Genomic DNA, 27,168 nt, shown 5'->3' with positions numbered 1-27,168 from the left:
AATTTAAACATCTACTTTTTCGTAAACTGACTCCTCCTACTACTAATGCAGAAGCACTTTGCTTGCACAACCAATGACCTCTGTCCAAAACGTTGTTTCTCTGAAAACTCTATAATTTACTTCAGTTTTGAATATATATTTTAGTATCTTTATTTCTTTAGGCTTTCAATCTACACTTTATTAATTCCTTACTGACGTCAAGGATATGAAGGTCCATAACGATAAACAAACAAACAAACAAATAAATAAAGTACACAAGCAGGCAAGGTCAAGCAATTATGATTGAAAATGCCATTTTTGAGCCCTGACTCTGGATCTTGACAAAGATGGAGCTATGAGCCTCCCATTTCTGGCATCTTATTAAAGCATTCATTGTAAAATGGCCCGCTGGCAATGTCGAACACATAGCTTTGTGAAATTGCCACCTTTTGGCATAATCACTCCACAACAGGCAAACTGTAAAGTTCTTGTTCTCAATGACACCAGTTCTTTTGTTGCAGAAGAGGTACAGATTACTTATTGTATTTCTCTGACATTTAAATTCCAATTACAAATTGACCCTCTGATGGCTTCACTATTCAACACTGATAAAAATGTAAATGCACTCGCTTTGAAATGTTTGTTTATCGAAATGACAAAACTGGGAGGACAATGGGTTGTTGAACAATGTTATGCCAACAAAACCGCTGAATGATTGAGAGATTAATTACTGACAGGCCTGTCATTCCTGATTAATGCCAATTAGAAATAAAATCTGCTAATGTCAAACAGCAGATAACACAACTGCTCAAAGTCAAATAAACAGCTATAAGAAACATGCCATGATTTAAGGGTGTGATTCAATGGTAATGTGCCGTGTACATCATAATGCATTCTACTGCTGACTGACAGTGATGAATGAGTTGTCAATTACTTATTGGTGCTTCCTTTAGAAAACTACACAAGCTGTACCTGCCATCTCAGTGCAACTTAAACCTTACAAAAAAAACAAAAACAAACAAACAACTATGACAAAGATTGCATAAATATTTGCCATCATTACACTGATATGTAATAACTATCTATTAAACATAAACTGGCTATTACACAAAGGGAAAATTATTACAACTAAATACCATTAGTCTCCCTACTGATCACTGGCTGTGCTGTAAATATTCTGTAAATAAACCTTTGCTGCCTTGTTCAACATAGGTCAGCATATGTCAGATATGAATGATACATAGGTCTGTGTATCTAATTCTTCAGGCTCAGTTAATCCTGGTTAATGCTGGAAATAAAAACAAAGCATTTTCAAATACATCAGGGCTGAAAGTATCTATTTTTGGTAATCCATGCAGCTCAACTAAAAAAGTCCCACTTCTTATGGGTCTTATGGGGGGAGAATCACCATTTTAAATAGATTTGTGAATTTAAAAAACTGTAGAAACATTAGGCATAATAAACTGCTAAAAAGTTACATGCTAAGGTGATGGATTTGTCCACAGTTCAACATGGGAACAGTAATTTTAGCCATGTGTTTTTGTTTCTTTCAAAGGGAAAACCATTTTGGAACCATTATAGCAACAATATTTAATAATTTAATATTACAATATTTGCCTTAACATGGAGTTTAATTTTGAAAACAGAATTACAATAATACATTTCCCATCCCAATATGGCAAAAAGATGATTCAGATCGATACATTTTCATAATCAGGTGTGATAAGGAAAATCAGTGTGTATTTAGTCTCATGCATATAGTATTACATGGATCTATATGGTACCGAATCTGTTAGTGCCCTGCTAATATTCAGTCAATCAAAACTAATGTCTTAGTCACTCAAACTACATACTGAACAATTCAAGACCATGCAGTAAATTTGGCCACAGGTGTCTGTAATAAATGAGGGAATGCAAGAAACCCAGCAACCAGGATAACTATTGCTATATTCTCAGGCCCTATATATAGTATATTATGACTTGAAACATACCAGCTGAAAAAAGGCATACATTACTTCCATATAATCAGAAAACAATTACCCAAAAAGATTTCTTGCTAAATAAGAAAAGACAAGAGGTATGTGAGCCTATGACAGGCCAGTATTAATGGCAGTCTGAAGGACTGGAGGAAACTGCAGTGGTCAGACGGGTGCTGCTGCTGGGGCCAGGGCTCGGATCAGGATTGCGATCATGATCTGGATCAGGATCAGAACTAATCTGCTCATAGATGAAGCCATAAAGACTGACATCAGGCCTCTGACTGTGACAGTTTTTACACACCACACTGAAGTACCTCTTCAGCAGGACATACAGTCTGCCTGAAAAAGAGTGACATAACGATAGAAACATCCATATAAGGAGTTAGTTAATAAATCAAAGGACACAATGGAGACTCCAATTTAGTAAGTACATGCCTATAGGTGCTTTTTCAATATTATTTAAATTAATATCACAGTGGGGGAAAAAGTGCTAAGATCAGTCAGAAATGGGCAATGTTGCCTGCTTTGGACATATGAAAGATTTGATTATGGACAATAATAGTTTGAATAAACAAATGTATCAATGATTTCATGTGAAAGTAATGAAGGAGGGTTAAGAGCATTGTTACTGGACTATAAGTATTTCTCTGCTTTCATTGCACATTACTAACTTCTTGGACTTCTTGAACCTTTTGAAAAACTTCACAGCAAAAAACAAGGCATAAAATGGACAATGAAAAACAGAAAAGCAACTGTAATATAATATTTGTATATTTCATGTGAAATATTCATAATAATCTGGGAGACAGATGCTGTCTAACCTATATATATACTTGTTTGGGAAGGCAGTAATGAAAACCTACAGTACATGTGGATTCTCCTTGAGCCTACATTGTCATCTTAATCATCTTGCACCTCAAAGTCTAAAGAAGGAAAAGGTGATTTTGACCTGCCAAAGATAACTTGATATGAACTGCTTAATACTCTGAATGTGGCAATGAATGTAACAATGAGCAGAAACAGTACATGTTCATGAGTTGATGGCGAACGAGAAGGCTTGGGTTTGGCCTCGGTTCTGCAGAGGTGGGGATGAAAACCCGGCCCTAAAACAGCTCTCTTTGGCAGTAAAGCACCCTTACCCACTGTGACGCGCCTGTCTGAGAGGAAGGTGTGCAGATCGTGGACGTCTCTCATAAGGTCAGCGTCACCGAAGGTGAAATAAGCCACGTCTCTTCCGGCCTCTGCAGCTGCCATTATCTGCAACAGGGCTGCAAAGACAAAGGTACACGGCCTCAGGCTGACTCACAAGCCACTCAGCACTGATGTATTGCATCCTGACAAACACTGGCGGGACATTCATATGTCACTACTTAATCCAGCAGCCTTTATTCTTTAGAAGACTGATGCAAAGAATTTGAGGCTCCTTTATGGATAATGCACACAAACATATTATTGCACACATACATTACTTAAGATACTGGCTATTATTCTTGTTCATTGCTCCTGATAGTAGACAGTATTACTGATGCCATCTCTCATATATATATATATATATATATATGAGATATATATATATATATATATATATATTTTATTTATTTTTTTAAGTAATCCACATATAACATTCCTTATTAAAAGATTCAATCATACTCACACAGCATCAAACAATAGAAAAACACTTTAAATATTTTATGAAGCTGGTTACAGACCACTGATTAATGACTAATGCACTAATGAGAGCTGCTACCTACAATCCATATTATTACCTCCCCCAGCATTGGCATAAACTTCTAAAATGGCGAGTGCAAAAACCCCTGTATAGTCAGCTTCAGAGACGAACCTTTTTCAATTCTAATTCTAATTAAGTTTACACTAATTTGTAGATGCCATGCAGACTTCTCTTACATGACTTCCAAGGTTAGGTCTGTCACATTTATGCAAGTTATTTTAGATAAAAAAACAGGTATACCTCTAGATAACTAAAGGCTCTTACAATAAAAAAAGATCAGCCACAAGCAATGGATTTATGGACAGGGCTGGTCGATTAGTTAGACTTTGGAAATGGAAAGCATAAATGTGTCATACTTGTGTCAGCTCTTATGCACTGGAAAGGTGTTCGGATCAATAAATGAAAAATAAAAAATGCATCTGAAGCAAAAGGAGAGCAGTGTGGAGTGATGACTCTACATAATACAGAGGAAAATGCTCCTCTCTCGGTCTCTGTACATGGAAAACTACCTTCCTCACTATCAGTATACTAGTAGGAACATTTCACATAGGCTACATCTATATATAAGAGCTTTTAAAAAAAACAAAAAGTCATATTCTGAATCCAGATTCATTAACTATAATAGTCATCAGCAGTGGAAGTGGAGGTATTGATTCGGAACTCAAATACTAAGGAATTTATCTGTTAGTTTTCAGTTGCCAATGAATCAGTTGACATCACCACTAACAGAATATTTGTCATAAATATTGACATCCTGACATGAGACAGGGAGAATAAAAAGACTCTAATAAGCATGTACATTAGCTTCAGGAACTGACATGTAGCTAAGCAACAAGAGGCCTCTCTAAAGGTGCTTGTATCATTACTTATTCATTGGTAAACTTATTTAACATAAAACAGCTGGTATATTTTTTTTTAATCATTCCTCATTAACTGGAAAGGTTCAACATAGAAATCAGCAGATGCTTTATGTTCATTCATCTGGCAAGCCCCGAGCTCATCAGCTCTACCTTTGAGCCGTGTATCTCCCCCAAATGCTCCACAGCCCCAGTTTCCTGTGGCAATGGCAGAGAGGTTCTGGGTGTCAACGCCAGGCCGCACAAAGCCGCAGTATGCCTGGGGGGGGGGGGACACGGACAGACAGACAGACAGACAGACAGAGCAATCAGTAGCTTCTCGTTGGGAATGTAACTATGGGTACAAGACATAGGAAACGCACAGAAATCTCTGGGTCATAAACACTCAGTAAACATGTAGCACCAAGAAATGGAACTACCAGTAACATTGTATATGAGTTACCAAGTTTTGTCAGGGATTCCTTGCCCTTCCCCTTCCACCCCCACCAAAGGAAACAATCAAGCTCCACTGTGACGAAAACAAAATTTGTACTTGTGCCAAGAACCTCTTGCTGACCTTGTTGAGTTCCCTTTTGATCTTGTCAGGATGAAATTGCTCCATGAAATGCCTGTACTTGAGTGCATCCAAAGCCACAATCTCCGTGCATCTCCTTTGCCAATCGTCCCTGAGCAGGACAGGAGAATATGTACATCCAGTTTAGCAAAAAGATTCAATTTATAATGTAACATATTTATTTGTGATGCAATTTACTGGGTAGCAATACTGTCAAAAAATCAGACTGAAGCAGTGCTCATCTAACCATATGAAACAGCAATGTCCAGTCCAGGATCTGGAGTAACACAACACTGCATGCTTAATACAGTCAGGGCTAATAAAGCACTACCTCCTCACACAGCACTGTGCATGGCTGTAGTACTGATCTAAAGATGCTCTGGCTCACAGAATACAAAACATTCATTTTTCATTCTATTTCCCTAAACCACATCTCTGTGTGAAGCCAACATTAATTAAATATTAATTTAGCTTGACTTCACACATACATTCAAAATCTCTATGATGGAAACAATGTATGTGAAGAAATCACAAATGCATATCTACTCAGTGGGTATTACAGTTAGTGCACTGCAAATATTATAAAAGAGACAAGAATGTTTCCAATTGTGGTTAGTGTTCCCTTTAAGCCTACTATTCCCAGCAGCCACTTTATTAAAACACCTACAAGACAAACAAACAAAAAAACAACACCACCACTGCTGTAACTGAAACTTGCTCATAACACTACCATGCCAGTATTGGTGCTCTGTAGAGAATGGCCTGTTACCCAAAACATATCTAATTGAGAATGGTCCGATGGGCAAACACTGACCAGTGGAGATTGCAGTAAGAGACTGCTAACAAATTGTGCTTGGGGCCAGATGAGCTATAGTCCATAATTGTACACCTTTAAATTATTCCTAAGATAGGTACCTACTTTAGATACAAGATAATAAAAAGTGACCAGTTACTGTAGATATAAGGTAGGTGTTTCTAATAACATAGATGGTGAGTGTTTGTTGTAGTTTATTCGTATGCTCTATTTAAAAAATATTAGGGAATATGTGAAAAATACAACATGCAGAAAGCTTCAGTTTCCTACTGTTTACCTTGGTGTGTCATCTTTGTGGTTGTCCTTCCATCTGTAGCTTTCTGCATAACCAGAGTATTTACTGTACTGCTCTGTGCCTGAAAATATAAAGCAAAAAATTCATATCAACCAAAGTAAGCAGCATAGGTGATGCTGAAAGCCTTTAACCACACCACTCGAGGCATGAGACTAAAGCAAAAGCACAAGACTAAAGTTACATGATGGTACAAACCCACTACCTAGCCAACTCTTCTAGTGGAGCAGTATAACATTATGGACTGAATTCATAATCAATATTAGAGGAATTGCCTTTAGACTTCAGTTCCCTTCTCATCATTAAAATCCTTGGAGCGGTGCTACAGGGGCAGCTATTTCTAAGTAAGACTAGCTAAGTTACTTGTGTCTGAGTACATGGCTGGTCTAGTCTCTGAGGAGCTCCAGTCTAGCCAGCACAAAATCATGTCTTTCATCGCCACTTAGTGTCTGCAGCTGCACAACAATCCTGAACCCAGCAACCAGGATAGCATCTGTAAAAAAACAGATACTGTGCAAGGTGACACACCCGAGCATGTACTGCATAAACAAAAATGCTTTGTTATATATCAGAAAGATACTGCACACAGTTGATGTCTAGTGCATGTGCAAATACCTGCAAGCTTAAAAAAAAAAAAAAAAAAAAAGGCTCTGAACGGGCATAGCTCCAGTCAGGTGACACATCTGAGTAGATGCCACAGCAGTGTCAAAACATTCTAGAGCAAACGGCACCATCAGCAAAATGTGTGTTCTCTGGCTCGATCCACTTTATACCCATAACTAACAATCGCAAGATTAAAATGCAACCATATGCTGGGACCCCAGCTGCTCTACCAGATCCAAGCTTTATGGAGCTTGTCTCATGGCGCATCATTGTAGGAATGCAGCTGACAGTGACGGTCAGTGGCAAACTGCTTCAGAACTGAAGCAACAATGGACTTTTATGTTGTTATTAAGGCTATGTGCATTCTCTGCCACTTATTCTTTCTGCAAAGTGGTAAGATATATATGAATGGGCTTGGAAAGAGAAGTTATATTTGATAAATAATGAAATAGAACTTGTAATAACTAGTTTTTTCAATGTCAAATTGTGGGAATATCCCAAATGCTAGGACACCAACCAATCATATGCCAAAAACACTCAGTGCCTTGTGGCCAGTTCTTCTTGGTCAACCAAAATTTAGCATGTGGATGGATGAGGAATGGTTGAGTCTGCAGGTGCAGGAACAGTCAAGAGGAAGAGCGCATCCAAGCAAGCAACGTCTCCCACTTCAAATTCCCCAGCAGAGTTTTTATTCATCTTCTCTACTTGGTAGGACTTCAAAGTTCACCTAAGGAACAAGATTAATCCACTGGGCAACTCTGAAGCTCTAGTGTTGTTTCTCTCACCAGTGGTAGCAGCTTTACATGACATGAAGTAAGACAAATTAAATGCGTCTCATGAGGAAACTGAAATATAGGAGCCCATTTCAATAAATTATGAAGGCATTTATGAGGAAGCTGACAATAAGTTAAAGATCAAAGATTTTGTACTAGACACATGGACTGCTTTAGACACGCCAATATCTATAACGACTAATAAGCATGTGAGGTGTACAAAATGCAAAAGTGTTTTCGTACTTTACACCTACCATGAAATTTGAGAATAAAAAAGTAGTCCTTTATACCAGAAAAAAGCCAGGTGCTGTTTTACTTAAAATAATGTGACTAGAATGCAGTTTTACTGACATCAAAATCTGTCACACAGTAAGCAAGGCTATCCACATATGCACATTTCTGTAAGCATTACTGCCAGGAGTAAGGAGGTAAGCTGAACAAAGCAAGCAGTACTAATACATCCAGATACAAACGAAACAGTACAAATTAATTCTTAACAAAACAGCTAGCTTCCCTAAGTATTGCTTGGCATGGCTGGGATTTAGATGTGCCATCCATGATCAGATGTCCCTGGCTGGTTTTCACGGCAAGGCGCTCAGACAGGGCGTTTCTCTTTCTTTCCCTTTCTCTGAATGCTCTGGGAGAGCAGTGGTAGGAGGGGAATCCAGCAGGCACCTGGCTGGTGAGAGGGAGCTGAGGCAAGACATTGATGTGTTTGGGATGAGGCTGATGCAGGACACTAACATACAAGCTGGACTTCTCCTCGCTGTTGCCGCACAGTCGGCAAGCGGTCATGGCAGGGACAGAAGAAAATTAAGGGACAGAGGGGGCCGGCTGATTTTAGTGTGTTGACTCAACGCAGTGAGTTGGAGGGTGAAAAATAAGGCAATTCGGCTAGGCAGAAATGAGGAATAATAGTGCTGCCTGGAGTGAATCAATGTAATGGATTTATGTCCAAATTGCATGGGGAGGAGAGCAGAGGAGGAATAGATGGAGCTCAATGAATACATAGGCCCCAGTGAGCAATGGCAAATAACTTGCAGAGGGAAAGAAAGACGGATGGTCAACTCATTATATGACTGGGGAGAAGTTGTGGAGAAGCAGTGAAGCCAGGACAGTCGTACATTTACATCATTTAGCTGATGCTTTTTATCCAAAGTGACTTACAATTATGACTGAGTACAACTTGAGCAATTGAGGGTTAAGGGCTCAGGGGCCCCAACAGTGGCAACTTGGCAGTGGGGGGTTTTAATCAGCAACCTTCTGATTACAAGTCAAGGACCATAACTACAGAGCTACCACTGCCCTCAGTGGTACTGTATAAATATTTCACAAATATGACAATCATTAATCTAACCATGTATAATGAGCTAAAATTTTGCATGACTGAACATGCTGCTCATATAAACCTACTTATTTTATATAACCACCCTCACCTGGACTGATATTTTACTTTGGGAAAAGCAGTAAAATTTCCATGCATCTAAAAATAATCTAAGCAGTATCACAGTCGGAAGGCCAGTTGAGAAGAAAGGAATCAGTTGGCTGAGGAACAGATCAGATCCATCAAACTAATGGAGAAGTAAGATGCAGGAAAGGACAGAAGGAAGGGAGGAGCAGACTAGCAGCCATGTCTCTGAATGGATGTGAGAAAGAGGATACTGCAAATTAAGTGAAAACTGTGAGAGAAGGGAGGCAAGAGAGAAAGAGGACAGTGAAAACATGTAAAAAGGAGAGAGCTTGCTGACCTGTAATGATAAGACACTCATTGTCGTCCAAGACTTCAGTAAAGAGGCGGGAGACAATAAGTTCTGGGTTGATGAGGAAGCGGATCTCTTCTTGAACCAGGCCCAACCCTGTTACCCCTCCTCCAACCATCTTGTTAGCAAAGTCCACCTGCAGCAAGTGAACACAATTGCATGCTTTAACAACTTGCTATTAAGTTAATTTACAAGTTCTCCTTCAGACAAGAATAACAACTCCGGTAGACATCAGAAGGTATGAGTTTCCGAGGTCAGACAATGCAAGCAAATGGGTAAAGACTTTATTCAAATGAAGTTAACTGGGTCATGGTAGACTGGTTGTGTCCAATCTCATAGTTTTGTGTCAGAAAAATTATTTTCCTATTTCATACCTATTTTCACACACTGTAACATTGCCAAGCAGATAACAGCTTCTGACAAAACACCTACAATTACTCAGTGTCTTAGTTTGCAGCTCTTGTGTAAATAGCTTTTACTATGATCGATGATCACTAATTGTTAGTCTGAATTTGGTGTCCCAGTGGCCTGCAATCTGCTGTACACATAGAGAGACGTGGGCACTCAGCACTATCTCTAGGTAAGCAGAGTGCACAGGAGTAGGAAGCTGATCTGAAGCTGTTTTGCAAACTGTCAGGTCCGACTAAACGGGACTCTGCCTCTTGTCTGCATGTGCAAGTGTTTGAGGGTGGGGTGGAGTGGCAAGCTGCCAGCTGTTCTCGCTGATCAGGTCACTCAGACTGGAGGTGCACACAATCTCTCGCAAGTAGTACTGACAGCCTGTCGGCCTGTCCCACCCTTCTGGAAACAACTGTCAATCCAGCCAGCGGGACCCAAGACCCGCGGGACGTCCCAGGGTTGCTCATGTGTGAGCATCAGCTGTCAGCGAGTGCCCCACCCCACTGGAGGAGAGTTGAGTGCAAGGGAGGTGCGTCAAATGACCCTCGGCAGACACGCAGGCTGATGGATTCGGAGGGTAAGGGGAGGACTGTGCTCAGGTCATGTGGCCCATGCTGCCACAGTCAGGCAGGCACACCCAAGCTGCCTTGGATTCTTTGTTTCATCAGTAAACAGTGCACTCATACACAGCTGTCCAAGACTATAACTGCTTCAAAAATCCTAGGCAGTGTCTCACACTTGCTGTCTATAGACACAATGATCATAGAAACAATCATCGGTCATTAATACTCATTCGAGTGAGACCATTTGATATACTAAAACACATCATAAAATTCTGAAATACTGAGCAGTTACTACTTTTTAGTGAAATTGGTAGGTTTTTGCTGATTTCATGTTGCAAATGAGACCTTCAAAGAATGACCTAAATCTGTAATGGAGCCCTTTCACCTGAAGCATGCCATATCCCTGATCCTCAATGGTCCCCACACAGGTGATATGAAGCCGTGTCAGCTGGGTAGTAGAACTAAAAGTAGGGTGAATAGAAACAATTAACTACTACACCAAACAATTGTCATTATATAGTTTACAGACCAAGACAGGATGAAAAAGTTAAATACATTAGTTTAATTAAATAAAAGAACCTATAAGAATTGCAAATTTAAGTAGATACATTTCAAAAATATTAAATTCAGGCACATAGAGAGGCAGGGTTGCTCTTAATTCAGTCCAAAGCTTTCAGCGGACAGTTTTCCAATAAGCTTAAAAGATAGGACATTCGACTTGATGCAAGGCTCTAGACTATGTTTTCATGTCCCACTCTTAGACTCTGCTTCCAGGGTGCACTGCCTGCAAAAGCAATTGGCCTGAGTGTCTACACAGTGCTATGCTTTATTTGTCAAGTGAGGAGCAGTATGAAATTATATTTCTAAGTGGATTGCAGAAAATACCAGAGCTCTCAAAATCTCCCTCGTTGAAAATTAACCTGCTTTGCAGGTAAAAAATAAAATAAACCACATCACCCCCCACCAAAAACATTGAATATTTCTGCCTAAATTATGTTTTATCATTTTTATTTGAGTGAAGTAAAGTGAACATACCTTTCCCATTTAGGAAAATTACTAAGGCTTTGTCTTGTGAATGTCACAAGGCCAGTGGGCTCTGAGAATGAAACAACAAATATATAAGTGCAAACCCTATTGCAAAACAAACTGTATCCTCATATCTAAAGAAAGTGAGGAATGGATGCCATTCAGAATTGCCAGACTTACCTGAAGTGGTGACTCTTCTGAAATAGCAGAGCAAAGTTTTGAGTTTCTCTATCTTCCGTGGAGAGGAACCCTCAAACAACCTAAAATGGAATCAAGACAAGACTAACAACTCTGTTGTTTCAGCATAGCAAAGAAATGTAAACTTCTTCATTTCAACCCAGTGTCCCAGTCCCTCCAGAGATGCAAGTTCAGTGAAGCTTCCAGGCCACTTCCCTGAGTGTAGCCGGCCCACGGTTCCTGCATATTTCAGTCAAACAGCTTCAAGGCCTCAGGCCTACAAGCTCAACGTCACACTTGTGAGCTGCAGCTCAAAAGACGGTGGGCAGAGGAACACAGCCCCCTTCCCTTAAAAGACCTTTGAAGCTCCCAAAGAGCCCACATTAACATTAAAGCTATACCCACTCCCTCTTACATAGCTCTCTCCATTATGGACAGCATGGTCTTCAAGCCAATCATGCACTTGCATTTATCATTCCTCAAACATACTTACGAGGCATAGAAAGTGGATAAAGTGGGGGCCAAATTGAAATGACAAAAGGAACGGCAAAACACTAAAAGCCCTTCAGGGAGAAAGAGAGCACTCATTTATTAAAGCCAGTTCCTGCATGGCCTTCCCTCCCTTCCACTTAGAGCCAATTTTAAGTAAAGCAGTTCTGTCTTTAGTTTAAGATACCTGCTTGGGTGATAAAGGGAGCTTTATAGTAACCAATCACTGGTTATTACCTACAATACATTTATGTATTTAGCAAAATTTAAATGCATGTATTTAACAGGACTGCAAAAAATGGTAGAACTACCAAATTCAGAAACACAACAAGTCTGCACAAGTAGGAATATTAAAATCAACAGGAATGGAATGTTTTGCTAGTGTAAGTAATACATCTAAACCTACAATCTAATCACCCAACTTCTCAAAAATAATCTAAAATCACGCCTTGATTCAGCATGTCATTTCTGAACAATGTAGGCATTTTTTCTTTTTGCCTTTTTTAAAATTATTTATTTATTCATTTATTTATTTAAACATGGGACAATCCTCTTAAAAACACTTATTGATGCAAGCACCTTAATTTCCATGGAGAAACCTGTGTTGGCATGCATCCATTTATATTAATATTAATAAATGTGTGAAAGCTAGTCTGTCATTTCAGAGGGAAGCCCCTGACAGGTCTGCCAAACAAGCAATCTTGAAATTGCCCTGTGCTCGATTACGGTAGCGAGCGAGCGGATAAGTAAACTGATGGACAGTCACTCAATTAGAGTGGGCTGCACCATAACGATCTGCATGTCTGGAATCTCTGCTGTCTTACTAAAACTTGTTTTCTGCTGGCTTGCTCCTGCCACGGGGCAGAATGGGATGCTGATGCACTGGCTGACGTACATGCCCCATTGCTGCACTCATCAGAATAAGCCATCTAACTTAATGCAGCAATTCCTCAGGCGATCACAATCCCACCCACTTCAGCCATTCCCAGACCAGGGAGATAAACCCCCAAGATAAAAGAACAGCTGTAAATGTGAGGCTAAGATATTGAATCATCCTCTAGTCATATGGGCAAAATGTGGGAGAAGACTACATTATGAAGGAACATAGCAAATGACCGTTACCATGTACTTTACATGGAGATGAGACCTAAGCAACATCCTTCTACTGTGAACCAGTACTATGCATCCAGACATGTGCAAGCACTGCTGGTATCTAATGCTATCTTAACTACGTTTCAACCTTTGTATACTCAATAAGTCTCAATATTACTCAGGTACCACATTCAAAACACTGCCATTAAGCATTACCAGTTCTTAAAAAACAAACAAAAAATAAAAGACCCAGAACCAAACCAAATAGCTATAGCTGTCTGTAAATATGATGGATGCACATGAACCTCACAACAGGTCAGTGAAGAAATTCCAATAGAGTTTCCAAATCTAATAAGAATTACAACAAACCATGCTCATGAACTGAGACTGGATATTGTCAGTCAGTGAAAAGCTTTCACAAAGAAATTAAACTAGCATAGGGAGACATACAGCAGACGACTGGGTGTGCACTTTACACCAGGTGTAATGGCCAGAACAGTGGTCACATTAGCAGCTTTAGAATACAGCTATTGCAAAAATAAAGAAAATATATACACATACACGCGCACACACACACACACACACACACACACACACACACACACACACACACTCACGCGCGCACGCACACTCACACGCGCTCACGCGCACACGCTCGCTCACGCACACACACGCGCTCACGCACACACACGCGCTCAGAGTAGATCAGTGTTGATTCTTGGAGTCCTTTAAACAGTGCCCCATTATGGAATGGATGCTAGCCTAACATTTAAATAGATTCATCATAAATTTAAGTTCAGTTTGTAATTAAAAATTGAGAATCACACAAAAAAGTAAATTGCAGTAAAAGGGTAAAAGGTGCTACAGCTAACACTTGCCTATCAGGCTGAGAAATGTTATGTAAGGAGACAGACTGATGAAAAGGCAGGTTGGTATTATGAGGTACCATGAAATCTGTGATCAAACTAAACTTCTTTCAAGATCAATTCTTATACCTTATAATGCATAAGAGGTTACAAAAGCCATGATACCCTGAGTAATGTTAAAAAGAGGCAAATTACCTGAAGAAATTAATCTCAGGGTAGTTGGAGTACTCAGACTTGCGTGAGTTGCGTCTTGGAAATGTACAGAAGAAGGCGTTGGCCAGCAGGCAGGCAATCTGCTTCTGTGACATGGTCAGGGACTGATTCATGCTCATCTTAAGCAAGGGGATTGGCTGCAAAAAGAGAAGGGCAAAAGGTAGGGGGAAGGACATCATTAGTTTAGCAATTGACCAAACAGGGAGGCAGAATTACATTAAACAAATGGCCCGGAGTAATTACAGAGCCCTGCTGGATTCTACCATAAGCCAGCAGCGCACACCAAGTCCAATCCATCTTCTGTAATTGGACTTAAAGACCCTCTTAAGGCCAGTGTAGATGACTAATCAATAAAAGCATTAATGACCAGTACATAAATATAAAACTCAGAGATTTTCATTTTTAATCAGCAAATAGTTCAATTCCTTGATGGCAAGATTTGTTAGGATATTGCACAAACCTTATTTTTCTTCTAACTCTTAAGAGTTAGAAGAAACCTTTTCTGAATGAAAACTATTTACATGATCCTGCAACATAATCCAAAGAATATAATTCTTCCTTGTATAAGTCAATATACAAGATGAAAAGGGTGATTTGTGATTCTTTAATCCATCAGTTGCTTGCTTTGTCTCTGTGAACCCATTTCTGTTTACACATGGCCATTAAATGCAACAATGTATTTTGATGGTATATTGTTTATTTTGATTGTATCTAGATTATCCACATAAAAGACACCTAAAACACACTTAAAATGGATTTAAATCTGATCACTGAAACTACTTCAAGAGGTGGTCTGCACTTCAAGCCACAAATGACAGCCAACTGCACTGGGGCCCCTAAAATTTCAATTGGGCCCTTTCCGTCAGGGTACACATCTATAATTCATGAACAGATCCGTTATCTTAACATTATCCCTCACCAGTCTGCCTAAATATATATAAAAATCCTGGTTATAGCACTTGTATATCACAAGTTAGATGTCAAGTAGATTGGCAGGATTTTTTCATGCCAAAATAGCAATCAGATTTTAATTTGGCTGATTAGAGACACATCTGACTGCAAAGTGAATATGAAATTTTTTCTGAATACTAACCAGCTACAAAAATAAATTATGAAAGGCATGTTGGATTTTTCGTAAGAGATCCTCATTAAGTGGTTTTGAAGCCCCTCATTTAGTGCACAGGGCAGGAAAGTGGTTGCTGCATTAGTTTTGCTCATAATGAGGCTGCACATGTGCCAGTGTCCTTCACTAGCTGTCTCTTTCACCTAGTGGCCCTGAGAGCCTGTTAACCTAGAACAGTCACCAGACACCTGCCAAGTCCTATTATCACATTCCCTCTGTCAATTCTGGTTAGCAGGTGCCCCACACATGCTTTCTGATGACCAGGGAAAAGATGTTGATGAAACAGTAGCGGTATTACAGTTTTGCTAGACCCCATACTCATGTGCAGTTGAAGGCTTACCTGGGTACAAATCGTGGGGGCATTCAGGGCCAACTTCACCATCTCTGGCAGGATGGAATCAAACAGATACTGTACCTCAGAGTGCTCCAGCCCCTATAGATGAGACAGTGAGGGTTAGTAACTACATGAACTGTGATAGTGACAGGACAGGAGATGAGATAAAAGATGCATCAAGGAGTAGTGCAACTCAAAGCCAAGAGTCACTTGTACAAGTGGCTGCATACGGTAGCAGTGGGTGAAATGTCTCTACCAATTGGTGGTAACAAATTCACAAAAACCTGTACAGTAAGGAACAGTGCATAACAAATCTACCTGTACACAGTGTATCAAAGGAATAAAGATCATTTTAACTGGCTTTTCCCATCATCAAACTGAACCCTTCTAGCACTTATTGTTTGATGAGCATTTTGGCAATACTATTTTGCGTTTAATTTTAGGCATCAACACAAACCTTTATTTAGCAGTATTCTACAGTTCTACAGTATAGAACCTTTAGAATAGTATCTGACTCTAACCTACTAGGATACATTCTATGAGTAGATGACAGCACTTTTGTAAATCCTTCTGGATAAGAGTATCACCTAAATGGTGTAAATGTAAATCAATCAATATTCTTTTTTTCTTTTGTTTTGTCTGCAAAATGCACCTAAAATGAATTTAAGCGCTTTCTCAAACAAAACCAATGGTTTACTGCTTACAAAGAAAATATCAGTTATTTCATATCTTGAAAGAAGGTAACAAAACAAGATCTAGTGTGCAGAGGTTAGAAAAAACATTACTGTGAAATATCCAAGGAACTCCCAATGGCAAATGACATCGTTGGAGTGGAAATAAGAAGAGTGGGCATAGGATAGCTTTCAGTTCACTTTTGTCAGAACAAAAATATGGACACCTACCCATGCCATAAATCCCATGCCAGACACAAAGCACTGCTTAGCAATAACCAGCCTCACATTGAGGGATTCCCAGCAGCACCAGCTCAGCAGCCAAGTGCGACCCCCACAAAAATATGCTGCTGTTTTATCATTACAGAGATTTACAGCACACCTATTTACAAACATATTGGCTGCGATCGTCATGTCAATCAATCATGGGCCTCATTTCATCAAGGTTACTGGGCATACTCGGCTGATTAAATGGAATTCCTGGAACAGGTGCAAATGGCTGAGGAGCCTGAGGCAGCACCACTGGCTACTTCTGGACAGAAAGGACCCAACTGACAGTTTTGCCAAGGAGCATAGTTGCAAAGAAGGCCTGCCTAAATGCTGTCATAAGTAATGACCCGAATGATATCATAAAGTTCTCCCCTGGGCATAATGAATTAGGCTGGCTGGCAGGTCGAACGAAACTGTGCTGAAGTAGCAAGAGTTAAGGCTTTCTAAATCAAAGCAGCTTCATTTCACAAGCCTGACCATGCAGCTCAGGGAAGGGACCAGGATAATACACTTACTGTGTGCTTACTGCAAAGTCTACCCCTTTCAGTTTCTCCAATTGATAAAGGAGGTAGACAGACATTAAGACAACCTGCACCTCAATGGAGGACCTCAGCCAAAGTTCTGTTCAAAATTTGGTCACCCCTTAAATCACTATGTATGGTACAGTGAGATTGTCAGAGGGGCTCAGAGGATATTGAGAAGGGGGAGATATTTACGTACAAGCTTTATGTGAGCAGAGGATTTTTTATAGGGCAGGCATTGCTGACATTTATCAGAGACCACCTCACTGGCACTTCCATTTCAGCTGCACTTTTAGCAATGTACAAGACATGCCCTAATTTCTATTTTGCTTCTTTCTATAGCCATTATATCTCAGTTGCCAATCAAATGGGTATGTGACACTTACTGTATTTGAGTCACCAAAATTGGATCATGTTTTGGAGTAGGGTGTAGCATTTGCCATTTTTAAATAAGCAACCGTTACACAAACCTTACAGGTATGACATAATTTAGGATGGCAAATATGAGACCGTGTGTAGATCAATATGCTCTAAAAATATATAAAAATAGTTAGGTTTTTTTTTTTTTTTTGGAAACTGTATACACTACAGTTACACCTTGGAATATTTGTCATTAAGGACATCTATAAATAGCCAGCTGATAAGGGTGGAGCTATTGTTTGGAGAAAAGACCTTTATAAGATGGAAGCAATGACAGTTTTCTTATACAGCTCTGACATCACTCCACAGTTACAGTTCTCCATTCAATCCAATATTAATCATGCCATTTCAGTAGGACACTGCACTGATTCTGCACAGAATCTAATTGTAGATTATCCTTGCTGTAGCCATTTCTATCTTCTCCCTAAAATTCATTAAGGAAAACAATCCTGGACATCCTATTGTATCTGCTTGTTCCTGCCCAAAAGAATAATATCCCAGTTTTTGGATGACATTTCTGAACCAATTATTCAGTCTTTACCTACATATTTTAAAGAAACACTATCTACAAATCCTTGAATGCCTGAAAGAAAAAAAAACTACCTGCCAATTCCTTACTTTTTTCAATGCACATTAAAGGTTAACAGTCATACCTAATGAAGACAGTTTGAAAGCTTTAAGAAATTTTAAAACATTGATGCAAGACCTGAGAAAAGCCCACAGATACTCTCTTAAGACTGGTGGAACACGTTAACTCATACCTGCTTCACCTTGGACTCCAAGTACTACTCACAAATAAAAGGAGTTAGTATGGAATATAGCACATCCTGAAATGAGGATAACATTTTTGGATGCTTCCACAAAGTCCATTTTTGTTTAAATTCCTCCATTGCTCATAAAGCTATGGACTCTCATTCCTATTTACAATACAATAGAATTCTTCACACCTCAAGGCCTGCAAAAACTCCATTCCTTATTCACAGCTACTAAGACTGAAGCACATTTGCAGTGAGAATCAAGACTTCCTCCAGAAACATATAGAAATTTGTGAATATTTTCATAATTGTGGGTTTCCTACAGAAGTCATAGATGATATGTTGGCCTGTGTTGTACCTGTTCAGAGAGTGGACACACTGACATACTAACAATCTACTGTTAAGACAACAAGAATTCCTTTGGTGCCGAAATATCCTACAAATAAAACAGTGGCTAATATTATACCTACACTTCAGAATCCTCCAGGATGATGAAGAGACTACATTCCTTAAGGATCCTCCACCAATTTACTCCAGACGAGACAAAAACATCAAAGACATGAGTGAAATAAATGGCCATTCAGATAATAACTGTGGTACTGTAGCCTGCAACCACTCTAGATGTGGTATATGTAAATTTATTAAACACAGCTACCAAAATAACTGGCACAAAAGGGTCAATTGTCATCACCCATTCCTCCTCATAGGGTGACAACAATTACACAGATGCAATTGAATGATTGACGAATTACAAATGGCTGAGGACCCTTAAGCAGCATTGGCTATTTCTGAACAGGAAGCTCCTCATTCCTCCTCCAAGGAGCATTTATGCAGCTGAAAAGAAAGCTATATGACGACATCTGTTTGCACTGCCAGTTGTTGCTACAGCAGCAATGAAATTAGGAAACTCAAAGTAAAAGAACTGATCTACACTCTCAGACCTTTGAAGCGCATGGAATGAATGATATGATTTAAACATCTACGTTTTAATATAAACTGGTTCCAAATTCAGAAGCACTTTGCTTACGCAGCTGATGAAGGACCTCCGTCTCTGAAGGACCTCTATCCTGTTTCACTGTGGACCTTGTGTACTACATGATAATTTTGATCTATCGATATCTATAGATATCAATAGTTGGCTAGATAGATAGCTAGATAAGATGCAGAAAACAGCAGTGGTAATAGATGTGTCAGTTCCAACTGATAAATATTCAAAGGAAGGAATATAAATAGTTGGAAAAAATATCAGTGAATGAAAAAATAAATAGGGAAAATGTGGAATATTAACAAGATTGTTCCAGTGGTGATAGAGGCAATTGGGGTTGAGACCCCCAAGATGGAGGAGTGTCTCCAACAGATTCCATGAATGACATCAATCTCAACCCAGGTGAGCACAGCCCTAGGAGCAGCGAAAATACTGTGCCGCACCCTCAAACACTCAGGCCTTTGATAGAAGGCCCAATTTTGAGGGAAAAAAAAAAAAAAAAAAGACCACCCACTGGTAGAGTGATGTTAATTATTAGTTACATACACATGTTTCTTTCACAACAATCTAATAATCTGTTCTAAGAATACATTCTAAACTCCCTTTATCCTATCCTGAAATAAGAGTGCCCTCTGTTGTTTAGGCAGTGAACTGAGACTCTATAAACAGAAGCTTTGGATGCATACTTACAAAAAATATTTAATCGTGCTATGTGTGTTTACAATTAATACACCTTGAGTAACAGTAAACTGTAGACACACCTGATTCTATACTTTCATAATCTTAGACATTTTGATCTAAAGGCTTAAGCTGTTTTCTAAGATAAATATAAAAATTGACAAATTACAAATCAATTTTTTTGCAAATAGTTTTCATTTAGAATTTGACCCTGCGTTGGCAATGTGGGAATTTTTACATTTTTTCTTTTGATTTGACTAACTCTTGACTAACTCTGTTGACTAACCACATAACAATAATCTTGGACTGGGAACAAGATTCAGCAGTTGCTGACAGAAAGAATGTCACCTCTTGGTTACACGTTACTGTTTTTATATATATATATATATATATATATATATATATATATATATATATATATATATATATATATATATATGTGTGTGTGTGTGTGTGTGTGTATATATATATATACACACACACACACATATATATATATATGTGTGTGTGTGTGTGTGTGTGTATATGTATATAAGTTAATTATATATATATTATCTGATGAAAAGAAAAAACTTGTTTGGCAAATCAAGAAGTCTATTTAATAAAATGCCTCAATAACATGTTTCATTAAAACAAACCACACTTTGCTAATGGCTTTCATTATAGCCTTATGAATTTGATGGCTTAGTTTAATTAAAGTATTTCTAATTTGCTTTTTACTGATTCTGGTGATATTGATCTACATAAGGCTGATTCAAGTAAAATGATTTAAGCAACAAAGAAAAATGTTAAGCTCTTGGCAGAAGTCCATGAGTTAATTAATGAAAATAATAGGTGGGCAGAGAAATGTCCATGACATGACATAATTCACCATGTTCCATTTACAGTATAGAGGAGAACATTTCTCCTCACAGATTCGTCAAGCTATACATATTCTTATACTAAAACCTTTGGTAAAATAACTAAACCCCTAAGCAGGACACAGAGAAACTATTTCTTGTTAAGCTTTGGGCTTTAAAGTGATCGAAGAAAATATAGGCAAGGTTTTTTTTGTTTTGTTTTGTTTTTTTTAAATAATAACTATGCGGAAAAAAACAAGTCACTGCAACTAGCAGGTTAGCTTTAAGCAATGCAAACCCAAAAATACATACACTGAGTGCTCTGACTGTGAGTACATTCAGATATAGGCCACATTAAAGATATACATATTCTATAATTTGTTAACTTATCCATTAAAACATTTCAGATGAAAACATCCCTCTCCTCCTCCCTTTCCAGAGGTACACTGGTCAAATACATGATGCATCAGTCAAGCAAAATATATTAATGTGCAATTTGTGACCAACAGTTCCCACTTCAATCCCTTCCATTGCAGAGTTAAAGTTGATCCAGTAATTAGAGAGCTAAAAACAGATGGAAGATGGAAAGACTAAATTCATGTCATCTCATTAGTGGACATCTTATGCACTAAACCTTTCCTTAACTCACCTCTAGGTAAGATCCATGGCCAGGATCTATGTTGGCCTAAAGCCCATCTGTTGAGCATGTTTACTGGCAGTGAGCAGGTAAACAGGGCCCCTCTCTCTGTGCCAGCTGTTGCTCATCACACTGAATGCCCAGCTCTGTCTTAATTGGTTGGTGTTGGATTGCAGGGGGCCCCTGGGGACAAGGCACCAGAAGGGCCAGATGCAGGCTGCTGGGTGTGCAGCCACACGGAGACTAAACTGTTCCAGCACTGTGACTGAACAACACTATGCCCTTACTGTGGTACTAAATTAATGGCAGACATTCTTTAAGCTTGCATTAGATAAATTGTTTCATCTGTCTGCTCCCAGAGTCTAGCTAACTCTACAGTGACAGAGCAATAAACATTTCATGCCTCATTATTGTATATGCGCTCCTTCTTTGTGCCAGCACCAACCATCAGTTTTGTTTATTTTTTAATGAATGAAGGGGTATTTATGTTAAAGTACTGTAACATTAACTTTAGGAGCTTATAGTTGTTAGCTTGGCATTAGCCCTGAACGTGAACACTTTTAGATAGGTCAGTTCATACTGAATCTCTCACTGATGTACATGTGCCTACCCTTGTTGTTAAAGTAAATTACTCATCACTGATAAATCCTTTATTTGCAGAGAGGATTTAATTAATCACTGTCTAATTTGCTTTCTACTGATTCAAGGTCCTGTTTCAGCTGTAGAGTTCTAAAATAATAAAATAACAGGTAGAGTTTCAATGTCAAATAATGTGTTACAAGTCTGACTGTTGTACACAGCATGCACACTGTTTTGTTAGCTGATTTTCTAAAATAAAATAGTTGGTTTGTACTTAAAACAAGTTTCTCATATTTGGGGAATATTTCAATGGTGTAATATGGCGTTAAGATGCTTTGAACCATGTTCAGATGGCTTGTTTTAAATGCATCAATAGCACTTCTATATGTGCACAGGTTTTAGTATTTATACTAAAATACATTTATATTACAATTTATATGCACACATGGTTTTTGTATTAAAAAAAAAAAAAAAAAAAAAAAAAAAGTAGATTACCACTTACTTCTGTGCAGAGAACATTTAAAGCTGTGAAGTCCCATCTCTTGGCATGTGCTATGTTGTAGCTCAGTATTGCATCCTGCAAGGTAAAAACGATCTACTGTACCAAAAAATATGGTCTGTTGAAATCTCTCATCTTCTGGTATACACCCTCAGATAAGATATTGGGAAACCAATTAAAAAAAATAAAAATAAAAAAAACCCACAACATAATACAATCAAAATTACAAAAAAAATAAAATCTGAAATCACTAGACTGACCCCTCAAAATCAAATATTTTATAAAGATGTCGCCATCTCCTGGTCATTTTAGTATAAACCTTAAAAGAACTAACTCAAAAAGAATGAATGTAGAAATAGCTATTATACGAATACAAGGAATCCATATAAGTTACCCGAATGTCAAGTGAACTCTTGCATCCACTTTTCAAGGCAGATCGGATTAGCTCCCATCGACTCTTCACCCTACTTCCATCCTGGAACATAAAACTGAGTATTCATCTCACCTAAATCTGTAACCCAAATTTCTCATTGATGTTAACACTCAGTAATGTAATTTCTCTATTAGCTTTTCAGTTACAGACAGTGCTTAACCTAAAGTTGAGCGATACCTCATTCTCCACAGGAAACAGGTTTTTTTCTGAGCAGGGCATCTTGACATTCATGTCATCCCAGGAATCTCGGAATTTGTTAGGGTAAGGAAAAGGGACTTCATCTTCTTTGAGCAGGTCTGTCTATTAAACAGGGCCATATCAAGGCTTCAGCAATGTGGTTTTTGTTTAGATCTAACTCATAATGCAACAGTACGCAACAATAACCTTTTCATTGTACATGTCAGCTTTTGTCAAGGCAATCAGGAAACATTCAATTGATTTTTATATCTATGGTGACAACACAAATTTTCATTCCATCTGAAATGTGAGTCTTAACCCAACAGGTTAAGCACCTGTGACATATTTCTCAGTGGACGTCTCAATTTTCTACAGTTAAATTATAACAGAGATGACATTGTTACTTGGTGGTAAATCTAAAGATTCAGTAAAATCCTTGTATAAGAAATGAAGGGTTTTTTGTGGTAAATCTGAAGTTCAGAACCAGGAATTTGTTTTTGATTCTGGTTTCATCAGCCATTTAAGTAAGATTGCTCAAGTAGCATCTTATTAAAAATACTGTTAAAATAAGTCTCCACATGATGCAGAAAAACATGGTATTAATTATAAACAGAACTGATTACAGTATTGTCCTGTTCAGTTGTTGACGCTAGGGTTGTTACAGTGTCACAATTTCATAGTTATTGTATATACCGATGGTTACACCACTATTGCCTTTTTCAAAAGGCTGATTACAGCCTACCCATTTGAGTTCCTTATACCTTTAGTGTCTACACCTAACCAAAACGTAGGCCGGAGTTTGCAGTCTGTTTCCTTCTAAAATCATACTATGGAAAACTTCAATTTCTTGCAGGGTACATGCACTGAAAATAAATCCTTTGGGTCTGTAATCTGGTACTACTGCAGTAAACATGGTAGTTTAGATTTGCTGTCACTCGTGTTTGTAATGTCAGCATAAACAACAGCTATCAAATGTGCAGAATAACTTCGCAAGCCTGACTGTAGTTGAATAAAACAGCTATCTATTTTGGCCTAGAGATGGTGAAGTTGGCTGGCCTTAATTAAGAAGGAAGAGTCTGTCTTTCATATGGAGGACAAAGCATATGCACATGCCACATTTAAGGGTCATCAGTGACCCACTCCTAGAAAATGTAGCAAATAAATTAATTTGCATCCCAGTCACTAGTGTGCCCTCTGAACGGGTTATAGCTTCCCCTGTTGTTCCCAATTCAGCATGGAAAATGTGAATATGCTCAACTTTCCACATCACCTTTTTTAAGGTTCAAGGAATAAAAGAACAAAAGGGTATTTAATCTTTTCAGTTGCTTTATCATACCTTTGAAAATTGCTGTTGGCTCCCCAAGAAAATATTATATCCCCTACAACTTGTGCAAAATGTAGAAATACAAATCTTATCAAAAACAAAAAGAGAGCACATAATCAGCTCTGTTTTAATAGAATTGCAGGGGATAACAATATTCTTTACATGTATTATATTTTAGCAGTATTTTATTATTTTATTTTGGTCACTTGTTACTTTTTTCTTTTTCTCCATTTGTAAAGAACTTTAAGATGCTCTCTCTGTGTGAAAGCTACTCTACAAGTAAAGCTATAATTTTATTATTATTCTATAATAATAGTTTATTCTATAAATAGCACATTAAGGCATTCTCTCACGTGTGGGCACAGTAGTGGCCTAACAAGACTACCTACTGTGTGATATGACTGAAACTGACAAAACCCCAGGGTTCTGGCTAAGGACTTCAGTGCCACCAGACTGCTCCAGAGTGTAAAGCTTACCGTGATAAGCACTTTGTGATTATCTGTTGTCCTGAGGTGGGGTAGGGGTTGACCACACTGTGGCATCCTCCTCAGTGTTTCTATAGGAGTTCCCAACCACTTCTCATCACTGTAAGGCACACACAGGTACCAATATCACTGGTGAAAACCAGACTCTATTGAATAATAATACTTATTATTGTTTTTATGATTATTATTAATAATATTTTAGTGAATTATTTTTTATTATAATATGCTTTTGCTATTATTTTAATGAATGCATCCAAACAATACTTTTCAACATTTAGTATCCATACCCATACCTTGCCTGTGACTGTTTTGACTGCTTGACACCAGGATCTTCCTTGGCTGTGATTTTTGGCAACAAAGAACTGATGCTACTTGAGTCAGGCATTTGGAAATCGTCAGTTTCCATGGCTATCACTTCAGACTCTTCACTCATGACAACGGTTTTCTCAGCTCCAGCTGCTAGATTAATGGAGAAACTGGAATCTGCAGAAGAACCGGGTCGAACACAAGGTGCCTGGGGTATAGCACAAGAAGTGGCCCCTTCCTCTGAGCTGCTGTATAGAGAGTTTTTGCAAGTTGGAGTCTCTGGACTAAGCATCTCCACATCAGCACTAGAACTTACATTTGGAGATAAACTGAGGTTCATCTTTGTCTTCTCCACAGGTGTGGTTTTAATCTCACTACCCTTGGCATCCAGTGAGTTTGATGCAAGAGCTTTTTCTCCATTGGCGGGCTTTGTCTGGATGACAGTGTTATCACTGTCAATGGTATTTATGTGACTCAGGCCACTGATCACTTTTAAGTCCACATTGGAGTTTGGCAGTGTAACGCTCCCTTGATTTTTCTCCAACTGCTCACCTGACTCTCCGTGTTTTCTTGAAGCATCAAAACACTTGTCATTTTCTTTTAGATCTGATTTACAATCATCCTTTCTATTGCACTCAAATGACTTAAAATCATTTCTTATGTCATCTACACTCAAATCGCCAGTGACATTGCTGTGAAAAGAAAAAAAAACAGTTATGAAACGAATTTAGGGCATACAACAAACAAGGCAACATTTTGCCTCTATGTAAAAGTCTGAAGTCTACCTGTTTACTTCTTTTCCAGTTTTATCCATATTTGCTGTCAGCACATTGATAGACAAATTACCTATGTTAAAGGGTAAAATTAATATACACTTAAATCATAAACCAGTCTTTTATCTAAACAGGCAAGAAAGTGCTAACGTCACTAGACTACAAAAACTGAAAAGGACCACAATAATTTACAGGTACAAACAGACGAATACAAAAATAACTTGAATACTCGATATTAACTCAATGTTAAATATCACTATGTCAAAAACGCTGTAGTACTCGATGAGCCAAAAGACGTTCCAAACCTCGATGACAACAGCCCAGTAACGCCGTGCCATCAGTTTCCTGGACACCTTTGGCAGTGAAATTCTTGTAGCAATCTTTGAAGGGTTTGTGACAGTCAGCTTCCAACTTCAATTTCTTTTCAGTTACTTCAGTATCTGACAAAGTTGTCATTCTTTTATGACCCTATGGCTATGGTTAAACTCTTTGTATGCTAACAATTTTCTCAATAATGAATAATCCTTTAAACTAATGCGATACTATAGGTTAAGACTTTGTTATTTTTAACATTAGCGTACTAGCTAGCTGCCTAAATTAGCTGTTTAACATTGCCCATAACGATTGCGACTGCAATAGAGAACGTTTGGAATCAGGTTGCTGCAAAAATACACCGAGGTCAAAGATAACGTGTGCAACGAGTGAATGCTGACTTCCAACTTGCAGCAAGTGTTACCAGACGATTAGCTATCTAGCTAGCTAACCTACAAGCTTTTGTTATGTAGCTACGGCCAGCTAGCTACAGAGTGTGCCACCTGGTTAGACAGTTAGCTCGCTAGCCAGTAGCTATCAAGGCTAGTTAGCTAGCTCGTCAGTCAACAGACATTCAGGTCTTCCTATCGCAGTCTAACTTGCTTAAATTACACATTTGAAGTGCTTTCTAATTAAGGAAACGCGAGGCTTAAAATTGCCTGCCATCCCATTTCCTTATTTTCCTAAGCAAAAAAAAGAATCAAAATGATTTACTATTTCGACAATATCCGTAATCCAGAATTGTTCTACTTTCAGCCTTTCCGCACTCAGTTACGGAAGGCCAGAGAAACCAATCCAAACGACGAACTGCCACAATGGCCGGCCCTTACATGTAGTAACTTAGCAACCGTAGGAAAAATAAATTCGTCCGGTCGTAAGCCTC

General features: G+C 38.5%; 1 protein-coding gene across 1 annotated transcript; it reads right to left on the bottom strand.

Moving 5' to 3' along the window:
* Positions 1-1,591: 1,591 nt before the first annotated feature.
* parga (poly (ADP-ribose) glycohydrolase a) lies at positions 1,592-27,099 on the bottom strand. Its single transcript, XM_035531488.2, has 18 exons — positions 26,279-27,099; positions 25,986-26,046; positions 25,188-25,892; positions 24,886-24,994; positions 23,086-23,208; positions 22,870-22,950; positions 22,479-22,553; positions 15,628-15,720; positions 14,147-14,301; positions 11,508-11,587; positions 11,337-11,397; positions 10,687-10,762; positions 9,328-9,475; positions 6,189-6,267; positions 5,101-5,209; positions 4,698-4,803; positions 3,098-3,226; positions 1,592-2,297 (listed from the first exon to the last, which is right to left on the bottom strand). Exons 1-18 carry the CDS (start codon positions 26,427-26,429, stop codon positions 2,083-2,085), a joined length of 2,556 nt encoding a protein of 851 aa, XP_035387381.1. The 5' UTR covers positions 26,430-27,099; the 3' UTR covers positions 1,592-2,082.
* Positions 27,100-27,168: the final 69 nt, after the last annotated feature.

Source organism: Electrophorus electricus, chromosome 12 (genome assembly GCF_041902795.1).
Source record: "Electrophorus electricus isolate QZ-2024a chromosome 12, ASM4190279v1, whole genome shotgun sequence".
NCBI lineage: Eukaryota > Metazoa > Chordata > Actinopteri > Gymnotiformes > Gymnotidae > Electrophorus > Electrophorus electricus.
The sequence above is the reverse complement of the archived record's forward strand: the minus strand, read 5'-3'. Positions and strand labels throughout refer to the sequence as shown.